Consider the following 12,897-nt stretch of genomic DNA (forward strand, 5'->3'; position numbering starts at 1 on the left):
AGGATTGTTTGATACTTATCATCTGGTGAAAGGGAGCTGCAGTTTCCCAGAGCCCAGCATGAAACCACAAAACAAAGCTCTTGTTTCCTAAAATGCCTCTTGATTGTTAAAAGCCAGGCATCCTTCCACTTGGGGGCCAACTGCATGGCTGTTGGAGGACCAAATTTCGACGGTACCAAGCTTGTCGCCTGGATCAGTTCTCCGTGGAACCCAAATTGTGGGCGGACACACGTGGCGAACCTTACCTGCAGCGCCAACATCGGGCCAAGGCGGAGGTCAGAGTGTGTGTATGAACGAATGCAACCCCATTTCGGTATCTGTTTGTTGTCATTCGTAAATAAATAAGCTAATCAGACCTTTCTTTCAATTTCGAGACTCTCTCATCGCCTCTGTACCCGGTGGCGATTTTGCGACAATTTACAGCGTTTCGAGACAAGGAATTACGGTAAGATCCACTGGCCAATCAAGGCTTCCAGGAAGACCTGCCAGTCAGACAGAGAGGCGGGTGATTCCGGGTGCTGTTCGTTCTGCAAGTCGCTGTACCTGTGCAGATTTGAATGGTTCTCTGTGTCCTGCACTGAACTCTGCTGTTGGGTGCTGTGAGGGGACCTCAGGGAAGCTCTGAAATTGAGACATGGTGAGCCCAGGATCACTGCCCACAGTGGGTAGGGGCAGGCGGCTGAGAAGTGGGAGCTAGGGTGGTGGGTCCTTTCTGGGGCTGGATGGGAAGCATCAGCCAGATGTGACCACCTTTGAGGTGATTCTGAATCTGCCCAAAACATTTGGACCAGTTGCTTTCTTGTAGAAACACGGGTGGTTTCTTTGACTCTGCAGCACATGTGTGCAAACCCCTTTGTCTTGTATACTATACATTAAGAAGACAGGAATAAATCTCACAGGTTTGATTTCATACATTGCTTGTTTTTGGTTTGTTTAGATTTTGTTAATTTTTTGTTGCAGTTTTTTATATTTTATATGTTTAGTGTTTTTATTATTATTTTGGTCCATTCTGTATGGCATTTTGGATGTTTCTTGTATCTTAATAGGCATTTTCTTCTTTAGTTTAGGAAAGTTTTCATTTATTGTTTCATAGAAAATATTTTCTAGATCTTTGAGCTGATATTCTCTTCTATTCCAATCATTTGTAGTTTCGACTTTCTCATATATTGCAGAATTTGTTTTTGTTTAGTGCCAGGAACCTTGTAGAATTCATTTTTTTTTTTTTGACTAATGTATTTGTTTTGTTCTGTTATCTTTAATGCCTGAGATTCTGTCTTCCTTTCCTGTTCTGTGGGTGAACCTTGCCTCAGTAGTTGTCAGTGTACAGGCAATTTCTTTGGTCTGCTATTAGGGACTTAGCAAATGGTTAAGTCATTCCCTGCCTCCATCACCTGCTGCTGTTGTCATGTGTGCTTTATACACATGGACCACCAAATACAGCAGCTCTCTATTTTGTTCCCTGTCTCTCTTCTGTGCACATGCCCCCTGTCTATTCTCTTTCTCTACACTCATGGCTCTCTCTCTCTGCTGTCTGTCTGTCTGTCTGTCTGTAGGTCCTCTTCTGTGCCTCTATCCCTTCCCCCAAGTTCTAAATCCTCTCCCTTGCCCCAAACAACCTCTTTTGCATCATATCTGTTGCAGGTTTTAATTTCTCAGAACCTTTTATGATAGAAAGCTTGAATTTCTTGGTGACATATTTTCCTGGCTATTATTTATTATATTCCTATGCTGGTGTTTAGGCCTCTGGATTTGAGGTGATTATTGATCTAGGTACTGGTTTCTGGATTTGTCTTGTTTGGGCAGCAGGGATTTGTTCCTGGGTTACAGTTTGATGTCTAGATTTTCAGGCAGAGTGACCAAAAGTGAAAAGGTATGCAAAGACGTGCCCAGACAAGCCCAAGTGAGTAATGGGCTATCTGGTGTTTACTTTTCTCTCCCCCCTTTCTGAGAAGTCCAAGGTTTCATGGTCAAAAGTAACTAGTCATCCTGCCAGCTCACACGTAGCTGCTTCTGCAAGTTGCTGATGTTTGACTATCCAATCATATGTAACCGTGCCAAATGTTCCCACTCTTCCCAACCCCTACCCATAAATATCCCAAGTTTCCTGGGTTCTGGGTTGGATCCTCTATCTCCTGTGTGAGATATGTTCCGACCCAAGGTCCCTCGCCTTTAAACCTCCTCTGCAATTGCATCAAGAAGGTCTCTCCTGTGTCCTTGGGTGCATGCAGGACCGAACTTGAGTGAGGGTCTCCAGGCTGGGGTCTTTCATGGGCACTTCTGTCCATCCTATGCATACTCTTTGGTACGTGACTCAGTCTCTGAAAGTCTCCTAGCGTCCAGGTTAGTTAACTCTGATGGTCTTCTTATGCACTTCCTGTTTCTTCAGAGGCCCTCAATCCTATCTGCAACTCTTCCAAAAGACTCCCTGAGCCCTCTCCAATGTTAGGCTGTGGGTCTCTTCGTCTGTTTCAGTCAGGTGCTGGATAAAGACTCTCAGAGGACAATTATGCTAAACTACTGTCTGCAAGTATAACAGAGCATCTTAACTATTGTCAGGGATTGGTGCTTGCCTATGGTATAGGTCTCAAGTTGGGAAGGGTATCATTTGGCCAATCTCTCAGTTTCTGCTCTATCTTTGTGCCTGTGTTTCTTGTAGACAGGTCAAATTTTGGGTGGAAAGGTTTTAAGTTTGGTGTCCTTAACTGTCCACTGGGATCTTACCTGCCTGCAGCATCTATATCTCACTGCTATGCATCTCAGCTAAAATCACCCCCATAGATTCCTTGGTGCTCTCTAATTCATGGTCTCTGGCACATCCTATAGATGCCTCCACCCTTCAACCCTCGCCAGCTGCAGATTTCAAATCAATATTCTATCTCTCTGGCCCTCTCTTGTCTCTTACCACACCTGTTCCTGACCCTCCTTTCACTTTCTTATCTGCTCTTCCATCCAGTTTTCTCTCTTTCATCTGCCTCCCATGACTGTTTAATCCCACTTCTGAGTGAGATTCAACTGTGCTCATCTGGGCATTTCTTCTTGTTTAGTTTTTTTGGGTCTATGGAGTGTAGTGTGCTCTTGCTGTATGTTATGATTATTATTCACTTGTAAGTGAGTACATACATGCATGTGCCTTTAGTTCTGGGTTACCTCACTTGGGATGATAGTTTCTAGTTGTATCCATTTGCCTATAAACTTCATGATGTCCTTGTATTTAATAGTTAAATAATGTTTCATTTTGTAAGTGAACCACATTTTCTATATCCATATTTTGGTTGAGGGATATCTGGATTCTTCCAGTTTTAAGCTGTTATAAATAAAATGGCTTTGAACTTTGTGAAGTCCCTACTCTAGCTCCTCTACCCACACAGAGTCCCTCCCTCCAATATCTTCTGTTTCTCCTTTGAGAAGGTGTGGGCCCCTGGGTATCTCCACATCATGGTGCATCAAGTCTCTGCTGGGTTAAGTGCATCCTCTCCCACTGAGGCCAGACATGGCAGCCCAGTTAAGGAAACAGATTCCAAAAGTAGGCAGCAGCTTTAGAGACAGCCCCCGCTATAGTTGTTGGAAGACTCTCATGAAGACTGAGCTACACATCTGCTACATGAGTGCTACAGGGGCCTTAGTCTAGACTGTGTGTGCTATTGGTTTGCAGATCAGTCTCTGAGTGTCCCCTAGGGTCCAGGTGAGTTGAGACCATTGGTATTCCTGTGGAGGAGTTCCTATCCTCTTCAGGGCCATCAATCCTTCCCTCAACTCTTCCATAACAGTCCCCAAGGACCATTCAATGTTTGACTGTGGTTCTCTGCATCTGTTTCAAGTCAGCTGCTGGGTGGAGCCTCCTAATGGACAATTATGCAAGGCTCCTGTGTGGGAGCATAACAGAGTATTCCTAATAATGTTGTGGATTGGTGCTTGTCCATAGGGTGGGTCTCCAGTTGGGCAAGTTTTCATTAACAATTCCCTCAGTCTCTACTCCAGCTTTACCCCTGCATTTCTTTTAGACAGGACATATTTTATTCTGTGTGTCTACTGTGCTGTGGTTGAAACTGATTCTTCAGCTTTCTTCTCATGCTCCCATACATTCCCCATTTGGTCTCAGCCCCTAAATCACATAAGATACTGTATAAACATTTGGTATTCAGTGCTAAGCTATTTTGCAAGCCTGGTGATTTTGTATTTTTAACTTTATATTTTTTGTTTTTTGTTTTCAAGACAAAATTTCTCTGTGAAGCCCTTCCTGTCCTGATAGTAGATAAAGAAACCACAGAAGCCACCTGACATGTTTTTGCAAAATAAGCACATGCTTCTGTGCAGTTCTTCATCCACATCTTTAATTTTAAAATTCAGCCAAATATATAGATTATATTCTATTTCTCAGGATGGCATATGTTCATGATATCAATACCATCTGAGGCTTCAGAGTCATTGAATTCCAGGTGTATATCGTTCTGCCTAACTCTGTGTCTATTCTGAAATTTTTGAATAAATACGAGCATTATGCCTGTGTGCAAGCATATGAAAATCATGTGTGCTTCATCTTTACTGTTGTCAGAAGGTGGCCTCAGAACTCCTGATCTTGAAGTAATGGGGAGTTGTTGATCCCCATGTAAATACTAGAAATTGACTACCATTATGTGGAAGACCAGCAAGAGCTTTCCACTGCTGAGCTATCTTTCCTGCCCTATGTTCCTTATTTATGATCAACATATATATTACTAATATTTTCATCTGTCCATTTTAAACTGTTTAAACATGCATTCCCTTCTAGCACAATTTAATTAATATTGCTGTTTAAACTGGTTCACTTCATGTTTTTGCAAAATGAATACAGAACTGCAGTGAATGTATAATTCTTTGTAGGAACTTCAGTAAAGAACTGTGAGTTCTCTCTCTCATTTTTGTTTCCTTGGTTGATTTTTTTCAGGGGAGTGAGGGTCTTAATATGCCACTTTTGCTGTCCTGCAACACATCACATAGACCACACCAGCATCCAGCTCAATGACATACACCTGCTTGTACCTCTGTGATTAAAGACATGAGCAAATACAAGCAGCTTGCCCATCATTTTTGTAGTTAGTAATTGTTCATATAGCTTTTCAGATGTTTGCTCAGTACTGTTGATCTGTTTCCCCCTGCATATCCCTCTCAATTCCCATTTGTGTTGCAAGGCTATATCCTTTACACAGGGTTCAGAAGCAACACAGGTGAAACATATAATTCAATTTCCTTCTAAAGTGACAGAATGATTATATTATAACTTCTGTTTTAGGAATAAGTGGAGGAAGCACCAGAGTTATATTATTATATTGTCTAGGAAGCATACATTTATTTACAGTGATGTCACAATCATGCATTGTGTTGTACACATGTATGGTATATTTTAGGATGTGGTGACTCATGATGATGTGCATGTGAACTTCACTGCAGAAGAGTGGAACTTGCTGGATTTGTCCCAAAAGAATCTCTACAAAGATGTGATGCTGGAGACCTACTGGAACCTCACTGCTATAGGTAAGACTGTGAGTTTTCTTTTGCTTTTCAAAATAAAGGAACAAGTGATTCTTGGTTATTGATGATCATCTGTTATTTCAATTGAGAACAAGGAAGATTGAGCTGAATAAACCAGGTTCAGTGCTGTCAAAATTCACAGTAACTTGAATTTTGCCTAATTTCCAATACTATATTATTCATTTTCTGGTACTGTGTTTTAGGTTACAGGTGGGAAGGTCATCATATTGAAAAACAACATCAAAGTTCTGGAAGGCATGAAAGGTAATTTTCATGTGCAAGCTGATACAAATATGCCTGTGAGAAAATTTTAATATGTTCTGGAATCTCTAAAGGAAAGCAAGTGTGTAAAATATCAGTCCTTTAAGTGTAGCTATGATGATAATATTCTCACAAAACCATGTACCTCACTGTCTGTTTTCTGATTTGTGTTTGCAAGGCATTCTTCTAAGAAAGCTGACAAGAAAACAGTGCCTTAAGAGAGATCTTTATTTGATTTGTAGCTCTATTAGAGCTATGCTGTGGAACTACCTGTCTGTATAGCCTTATAATATTTAGATGTTGCACATTGAATAGTGATAAACATGTATCCAAAACCTTCTAATAAGCAAATAGTCCATAGCAAAATTGGTAGTACTCAGATTCTTGTAGTGACATTGCCAACTTTATGGAGCAGTCAGTTTATGAGATTCAAGAATGTTGTCATGGAGAAACCTTAATCCATATACAGCAAGTCAACAAGGAACCAAAAGTCAAATGGTGTGAATTCAATGTGCAAACATTTCATTTTTTCTTCTACTTTTCAATGGCATATCAAGTGTCAGAATGGATAAAACCATTTGAGCATAGGGATATTTAAAGGAACCACATACCCTTTTCTTTTCTAGGACAATGAGAAGAAAGGTGGTATTCTGCCTTTGGGAGGCTCTCTGAACATGATAGATGTTTGCCATTAATTGTTTTTTTTTTGACTTTACTGGAAACAACCTAAAATTCACACTGCAGAAAATCCCTATGGGTACTACAAATATTGAAATTCTTTGTTTTTTTTTCCTGACTCCCGGTGCAACTGTATTGTGATTCACACTACAGAAAAATTAAAAACACAACCAGTGTTATCCAGCTCTGCCTCATTCCATTTTACTTCAGATATGTGAAATCCATCATATAGAAATCTCATATAGAAAAAGATGTTAGAAATATAAGCCATGTAATAAATGTTGTTACTATCACAGGAATTTTCAAAGAGGGAAAGCAATCCATAGGGGGGAGAACAGCATCAACATAGGAAGTGATAAAACCTTACAATCTGATTCTTTTTTTAATATTAAACCAAGCTGTAAAATTAGTTCCTATGGGTAAAATGATTGATAATGATAATGAATGTGGTTAAGCTTTCATATGTGCCAATTATCGTTGCAGGTATGTAAGAAGTCATAGTGGGGAAAAACCATATGAATGTAATCAATGTGTTAAAGCCTATTCAGAAGAGAGAACTTTAGAATATCATAAAAGAACACATACTGGAGAGAAACCTTATGAATGCGATCAATGTGGTAAAGCCTTTTCATTTCAGAGTGGTCTTCAGTATCATAAAAATACCCATACTGGACTAAAACCTTATGGATGTAATCAATGTGGTAAAGCCTTTGCAAGACCCAGTTATCTCCATTATCATAAAAAAACACATACTGGAGAGAAACCCTATGAATGTAATCAATGTGGTAAAGCCTTTGCAAGACCCAGTCATCTCCTAATCCATAAAAAAATACATACTGGACAGAAACCTTATGAATGTAGTCAATGTGGTAAATCCTATTCAGAAAAGAAAAATCTCCAGTATCATAAAAGAACACATGCTGGAGAGAAATCCTATGAATGTAATCAATGTGGAAAAGCCTTTGCAACACACAGTCATCTCCAATATCATAAAAGAACACATACTCGAGAGAAACCTTATGAATGTGATCAGTGTGGTAAAGCCTTTTCTTATCAGAGTGGTCTCCAGTATCATAAAAATACCCATACTGGAGAGAAACCTTATGGATGTAATCAATGTGGTAAAGCCTTTGCAAGACCCAGTTATCTCATAATCCATAAAAGAATACATACAGGAGAGAAACCCTATGAATGTAATCAATGTGGTAAAGACTTTTCACATCATAGTGGTCTCCAGTATCATAAAAATACTCATACTGGAGAGAGACCTTATGAATGTAATCAATGTGGTAAAGCCTATTCAGAAGAGAGAACTCTAGAATATCATAAAAGAACACATACTGGAGAGAAACCTTATGAATGCAATCAATGTGGTAAAGCCTTTGCAACACACAGTCATTTCCAATATCATAAAAGAACACATACTGGAGAGAAACCTTATAAATGTAATCAATGTGGTAAAGCCTTTTCATGTCAGAGTGGTCTCAAGTATCATAAAAATACCCATACTGGAGAGAAACCTTATGGATGTAATCAATGTGGTAAAGCCTTTGCAACACCAAGTTGTCTCCTAAGCCATAAAAGAACACATACTGGAGAAAAACCTTATGAGTGTAATCAATGTGGTAAAGTCTTTGCATCTCAAGGTAGTCTCCAATGTCATAAAAGAACACATACTGGAGAGAAACCTTATGAATGTAATCAATGTGGTAAGGCCTACTCAAAAAAGAGAACTCTAGAATATCATAAAAATACCCATACTGGAGAGAAACCTTATGTATGTAATCAATGTGGTAAAGCATTTGCATCATGCAGTCATCTTGAATATCATAAAAAAACACATAATGGAGAGAAACCTTATGAATGTAATCAATGTGATAAAGCCTTTTCACATCAGAGTGGTCTCCAGTATCATAAAAATACCCATACTGGGGAGAAACCTTATGGATGTAATCAATGTGGTAAAGCCTTTGCAAGACCCAGTTGTCTCTTAAGCCATAAAAGATCACATACTGGAGAGAAACCTTATGGATGTAGTCAATGTGGTAAAGCCTTTACAAGACCCAGTTGTCTCCTAAGCCATAAAAGAACACATACTGGACAGAAACCTTATGAATGTAATCAATGTGGTAAAGCCTTTTCATATCAGAGTGGTCTCCAAAGACATAAAAGAACACATACCGGAGAGAAACATGAGTGTAATCAATGTGGTAAAGCCTTTGCAACAAGCAGTCATCTACAATATCATAAAAAAACCCATACCGGTGAGAAACCTTATGAATGTAATCAATGTGGCAAAGACTTTTCCTGTCACAGTAGTCTCATATATCATAAAAGAACACATACAGGAGAGAAACCCTATAAATGTACTCAATGTGGTAAAGCTTTTAGATGTCACAGTCATCTACAAAGACATAAGAACACATACTGTAGAGAAACTGCAGGAATGTATTGAATGAGGTAAAGCCTTTCCAGGACACAGTCATCTCTGAATCCACAAAAGAAAACATGCAGGAGTGAAACCTTATGAATGTAGTCAATGCGATAAAGCCGTTGCATGTCACAGTCATCTCCAAATACATTAATGAGCATATAGTGGAGAGAAGCCCTATGATTGTAATGAATGGTAATGAATGCCTTTGCATGTCACTGTACTTTCCAAACACTTAAAGGAACACACACTTTAGAGAAACCTTATGACTGTAAGGAATGTGGAAAAGCCTGTGCATATCACTGTAGTCTCCAAAGACAGAAAAGAACATATATTGGGCTGAAACCTTTTGATTGTACTAAAGTTGGTAAATTGTTTACATGCCATGGTGGTTTCTGAATACAGAAATGAACACATATGAGAGAGAAACATTCTGAAAGTAATCAACATGTTAAAACCTCTGCATGTCCTAATCATTTTCAAAAGCATGAAAGAATTCATAGTGGACATAAACTGTGGTGATTTATATATGCTTGACCCTAAGAAGTAGCAATATTAAGAGATGTGTCTTGTGGGAATAGATGTACATTTTTGAAAGAATTGAATTACTATGGTGGTGGTCTTTGGAGCTCAGGCCAGTACAAAACAGACCCTCCTACCACTTGGCTGGAAGATAGTCTCTTCATGGATGCCTTCTCATGAAGATGCAGAATTCTCAGCTCCTTTTCCAGCATCATGCCTGCCTGCATGGTGACATTCTTCCTGCTATGATGGTAATGGACTAAACATTTGAAACTGTAAGCCAGGCCCAATTAAATATTTGCCTTTAACACAGTTGTCTTGGTTACAATGTCTCTTCTTAGCAATGGAAAGTCTATCTAAGACACAAGTTGGTACCCCAGACTTAAGGATTGCTATGATAGACCTGACAATGTTGTTTTGTTTTATGAAGCTATGTGGATTTTTAGACTTTTGTTTTATATTCATTAAGTGGAAGTTAATGGGCCATTCTAGTAGGAATATGAAAGACATATGTACTAAGGGTGATTTGAACTTTGTATATAGTTTTTATGATGTTTTGCTGAAGAATGTTGCTGCCTTTTGCCCTGGTCTGTAGAGTGTCCTTGAAGATAAGGTAAAGAGATTGATGTTAATTGCATTGACAAAGGTAGTTTCAGTAAAGCAAGCAAAGCCTTTGACCTTTTTTAAGTCTCATGATGACTGTTTTGAGCAAGCATAGTAATCTTAGAAAGAAAAAAATATAAAATGTTAGGTCAAAAGAGAAAAGCCTCACAAGGAAGTTGAATGAAGCTAAATTCTGTGATCAATGATATTAAATGGTATTAAAGGAATGGTGATGTTAGGACAAGATTCCATCTACCTAAACTTATGGATTTGCAGTTGTATGAAGGAGAACTGTATCATGTTGGGCATTATTGTTACCTTGTTATTGTTTTCATGTGGACACAAGAGTTACCAGTATGTGTGAAATTGACAATCTATGGATTGTGATTACTATTCTAGGTTTTCATCTTAAGATCTAAAATAAAATACTTAAGTACAGGCATGGTGGTAAATGCCTTAAATTCTAGCAGATGAGTGCAAAGCAGATTTCTGATTCAAGTCATCCTGGTACAGAACAAGTTTTGGGTAAAGAAAAGCTTAGGTATGGGCAAAGTGTTACACACCTTTAATCCCAGCATTCAGGAGACAGAGCCATGCAGATCTCTGAGTTCAAGGTTAATCTACAGAGCAAGTTCAAGGACAGCCGAGCTTAGGCAGTGAAGTTGTTGAAAAATAGGAAGCTGGTGATAATATAATAGAAGGGGCCATGTTCCAGCTCCAGCAAGCAGAGGAACTCAGCAGCTTTGTCCATGTGGCTCTGGTTTTAGAGGCAAGAATAGAAGGGATTACTGAGACAACTGATGCTTGTTAGCTATTAGTGGGTATGAAGAAGAAACCAGCACCACTGAGGTGAAATCTTTGTTTGTTTGTTTGTTTTGTTGGTTGGTTGGTTGGTTTTTCTGAGACAGGGTTTCTCTGTATAGCCCTGGCTGTCCTGGAACTCCCTCTGTACACCAGACTGGCCTCGAACTCAGAAATCCACCTGCCTGTGCCTCCCAAGTGCTGAGATTAAAGGTATGCACCACCACTGCCTGGCTAGAGGTAAAATCTTCTGGTAAGTGTTTTCTGAGAAGAGAAAGAAGTTGTATTTCAGAGAATACAGTCCTGTGTAAGAGTCACCCAGGTGGCACTGGTTTTAAGGCATGAATGTTTCATGCAGAGCAGCTAGGGCTTGGCACCGTGGGGGGAGCATATAAGAGGAATGCAGTGAAGACTGCTGCAGAAGAACTCAATATATTGAAGATTTCAGTACCATGGGATGAGCAGAAAGAACAGCAGCAGCAATTGGGTGAAGTTGAGCAGAACCTAGTGTACTATAGAGGGAAGAGCTGGAGAAGTGACCCAGCTTCTTTCTTTTGCGGAGCACAGAAGATCATTTGTGGATCTCAGATACTGGAACAAGAAGCTGTAATTTTGAAGTTATTTTGGAGACTCCAATATTTTTAGGTTCCAGAGCTTCTCAGGAAACTACTTTCAGGAAATAAAATCAGCCAAAGGGAAAGAATTGTGCTGCGGTGAGCAGGGCAGGAAGGAATTGGAGATCTGAAGAACACTTGACATCAGACATGGAGATGGAGAGTTTGGAGATTTCCTTGCTGGCTTTTGGTCTTCTGTTGGCCCAGTATTTCCTCACAATGACATTTAGGAATGGTGAGATGTCAGGTGCAGCCTCACTTATACAATGAAGGCCTAAAAATCAGCCATAGGCCTAAGTTAGCCTGCTAACACAAAGTCTTGGTCTCTGTGGAAAAACACTGAACAGATGGCTATAAGATCTTGTAAACAAGTAGCCTTGGTGGAAATTTACCAGCCTGGATATAGTCATAGACCTTGTAGATAGGTAGCTTTGGTGGAGAGTACCAGCTTATATAAGAAAGGAGTGAATTATAGTGACTTGTCCCCTGAACCTTCACCCAGACAATACCTTGTTCTGGAAGATATCTGTACACCCCTGAAGACACCTATGCTCCTGCATCATCCCCTTTCCCACATCCTGCCTTTATGTGTATATATCCCTTGTGTGAAAAGTAAAAATGGTGGTTTGATCAGACTATAGACAAGCTGCCCGTTCTTTGCACCCCCTGTCCTCCAGTTCTCTCTTGCAGGTCTCCTGGTCCCAGTTCAATGCCCTGTGGGATTGGGGCATTCTGGTGCCTGGAACAGGGACCCTGGAGATTGAGGTGGACAGAATGCTGGCTCTGCAGATAGGGGTAGGCCTACTCAGTTTCTCAGAGCATTGAGGGTGGCTGCCCAGAGTGCCTGAGGGCAGTCCACAATATGTAGCAGTTTTTAGAGGGACTCCCTTAGGAGCTGTGAGTGAGCGCTCCTCCACATTTCTCAGGGCACACAAGAGAGATGACTCTTGGGGGTGTATGAGAACACCTTACATTCGCAAGGACACCACAGTCCAACCTGCTCTGAGACGATTCACGTATGGGAGAATCAGAGTGGCCAGATCTCGAGGTACAAGTGATAGGACATGCATTTTCTAAACTGTCACTCTGTGACAGGGCTCAAGGAGCCTATATTCCAGACGTGAGGAACTAGGGTTAAGAAAAAAGGATCTTTAAAAATTCTCTGCTTTCATTAGTGTTGTTTTCTCAAGAGGGGACTATTGATAAAAAATGCTATACTCCCTACAGAGGAGATAAAAAGTTAAACCTTTAAAATGAGAGTGAGAAAGGGGAAAGCAGCTGCCCACTCTCTAGCATGTTTACAAAAGAAAAGAAAAAAGCTGTTTCAGAGCCCTCCTGGGAGCAGGAGGAAATCCTGCTGGAGAGATTCTCAATTCTACTTTCTCTGTCTATTGTCTGTCCTTGGTGCACCAATCTGTCCATGTGTATTAATTGTCTGTCTTTGTTTCATTGTTTGAATGAATGTTGTTCTATGTTTCA

General features: G+C 40.0%; 1 protein-coding gene across 1 annotated transcript; it reads left to right on the forward strand.

Moving 5' to 3' along the window:
- Positions 1 to 488: 488 nt before the first annotated feature.
- Positions 489 to 9,215, forward strand: LOC117717666 (uncharacterized). The gene is given in 5 exon segments (XM_076911160.1): positions 489 to 637; positions 5,385 to 5,511; positions 5,712 to 5,772; positions 6,931 to 8,784; positions 8,786 to 9,215. Coding segments are annotated over 5 exon segments (2,166 nt in total). The 5' UTR covers positions 489 to 634; the 3' UTR covers positions 8,907 to 9,215.
- Positions 9,216 to 12,897: the final 3,682 nt, after the last annotated feature.

Source organism: Arvicanthis niloticus, chromosome 12 (assembly GCF_011762505.2).
Source record: "Arvicanthis niloticus isolate mArvNil1 chromosome 12, mArvNil1.pat.X, whole genome shotgun sequence".
Lineage (NCBI taxonomy): Eukaryota > Metazoa > Chordata > Mammalia > Rodentia > Muridae > Arvicanthis > Arvicanthis niloticus.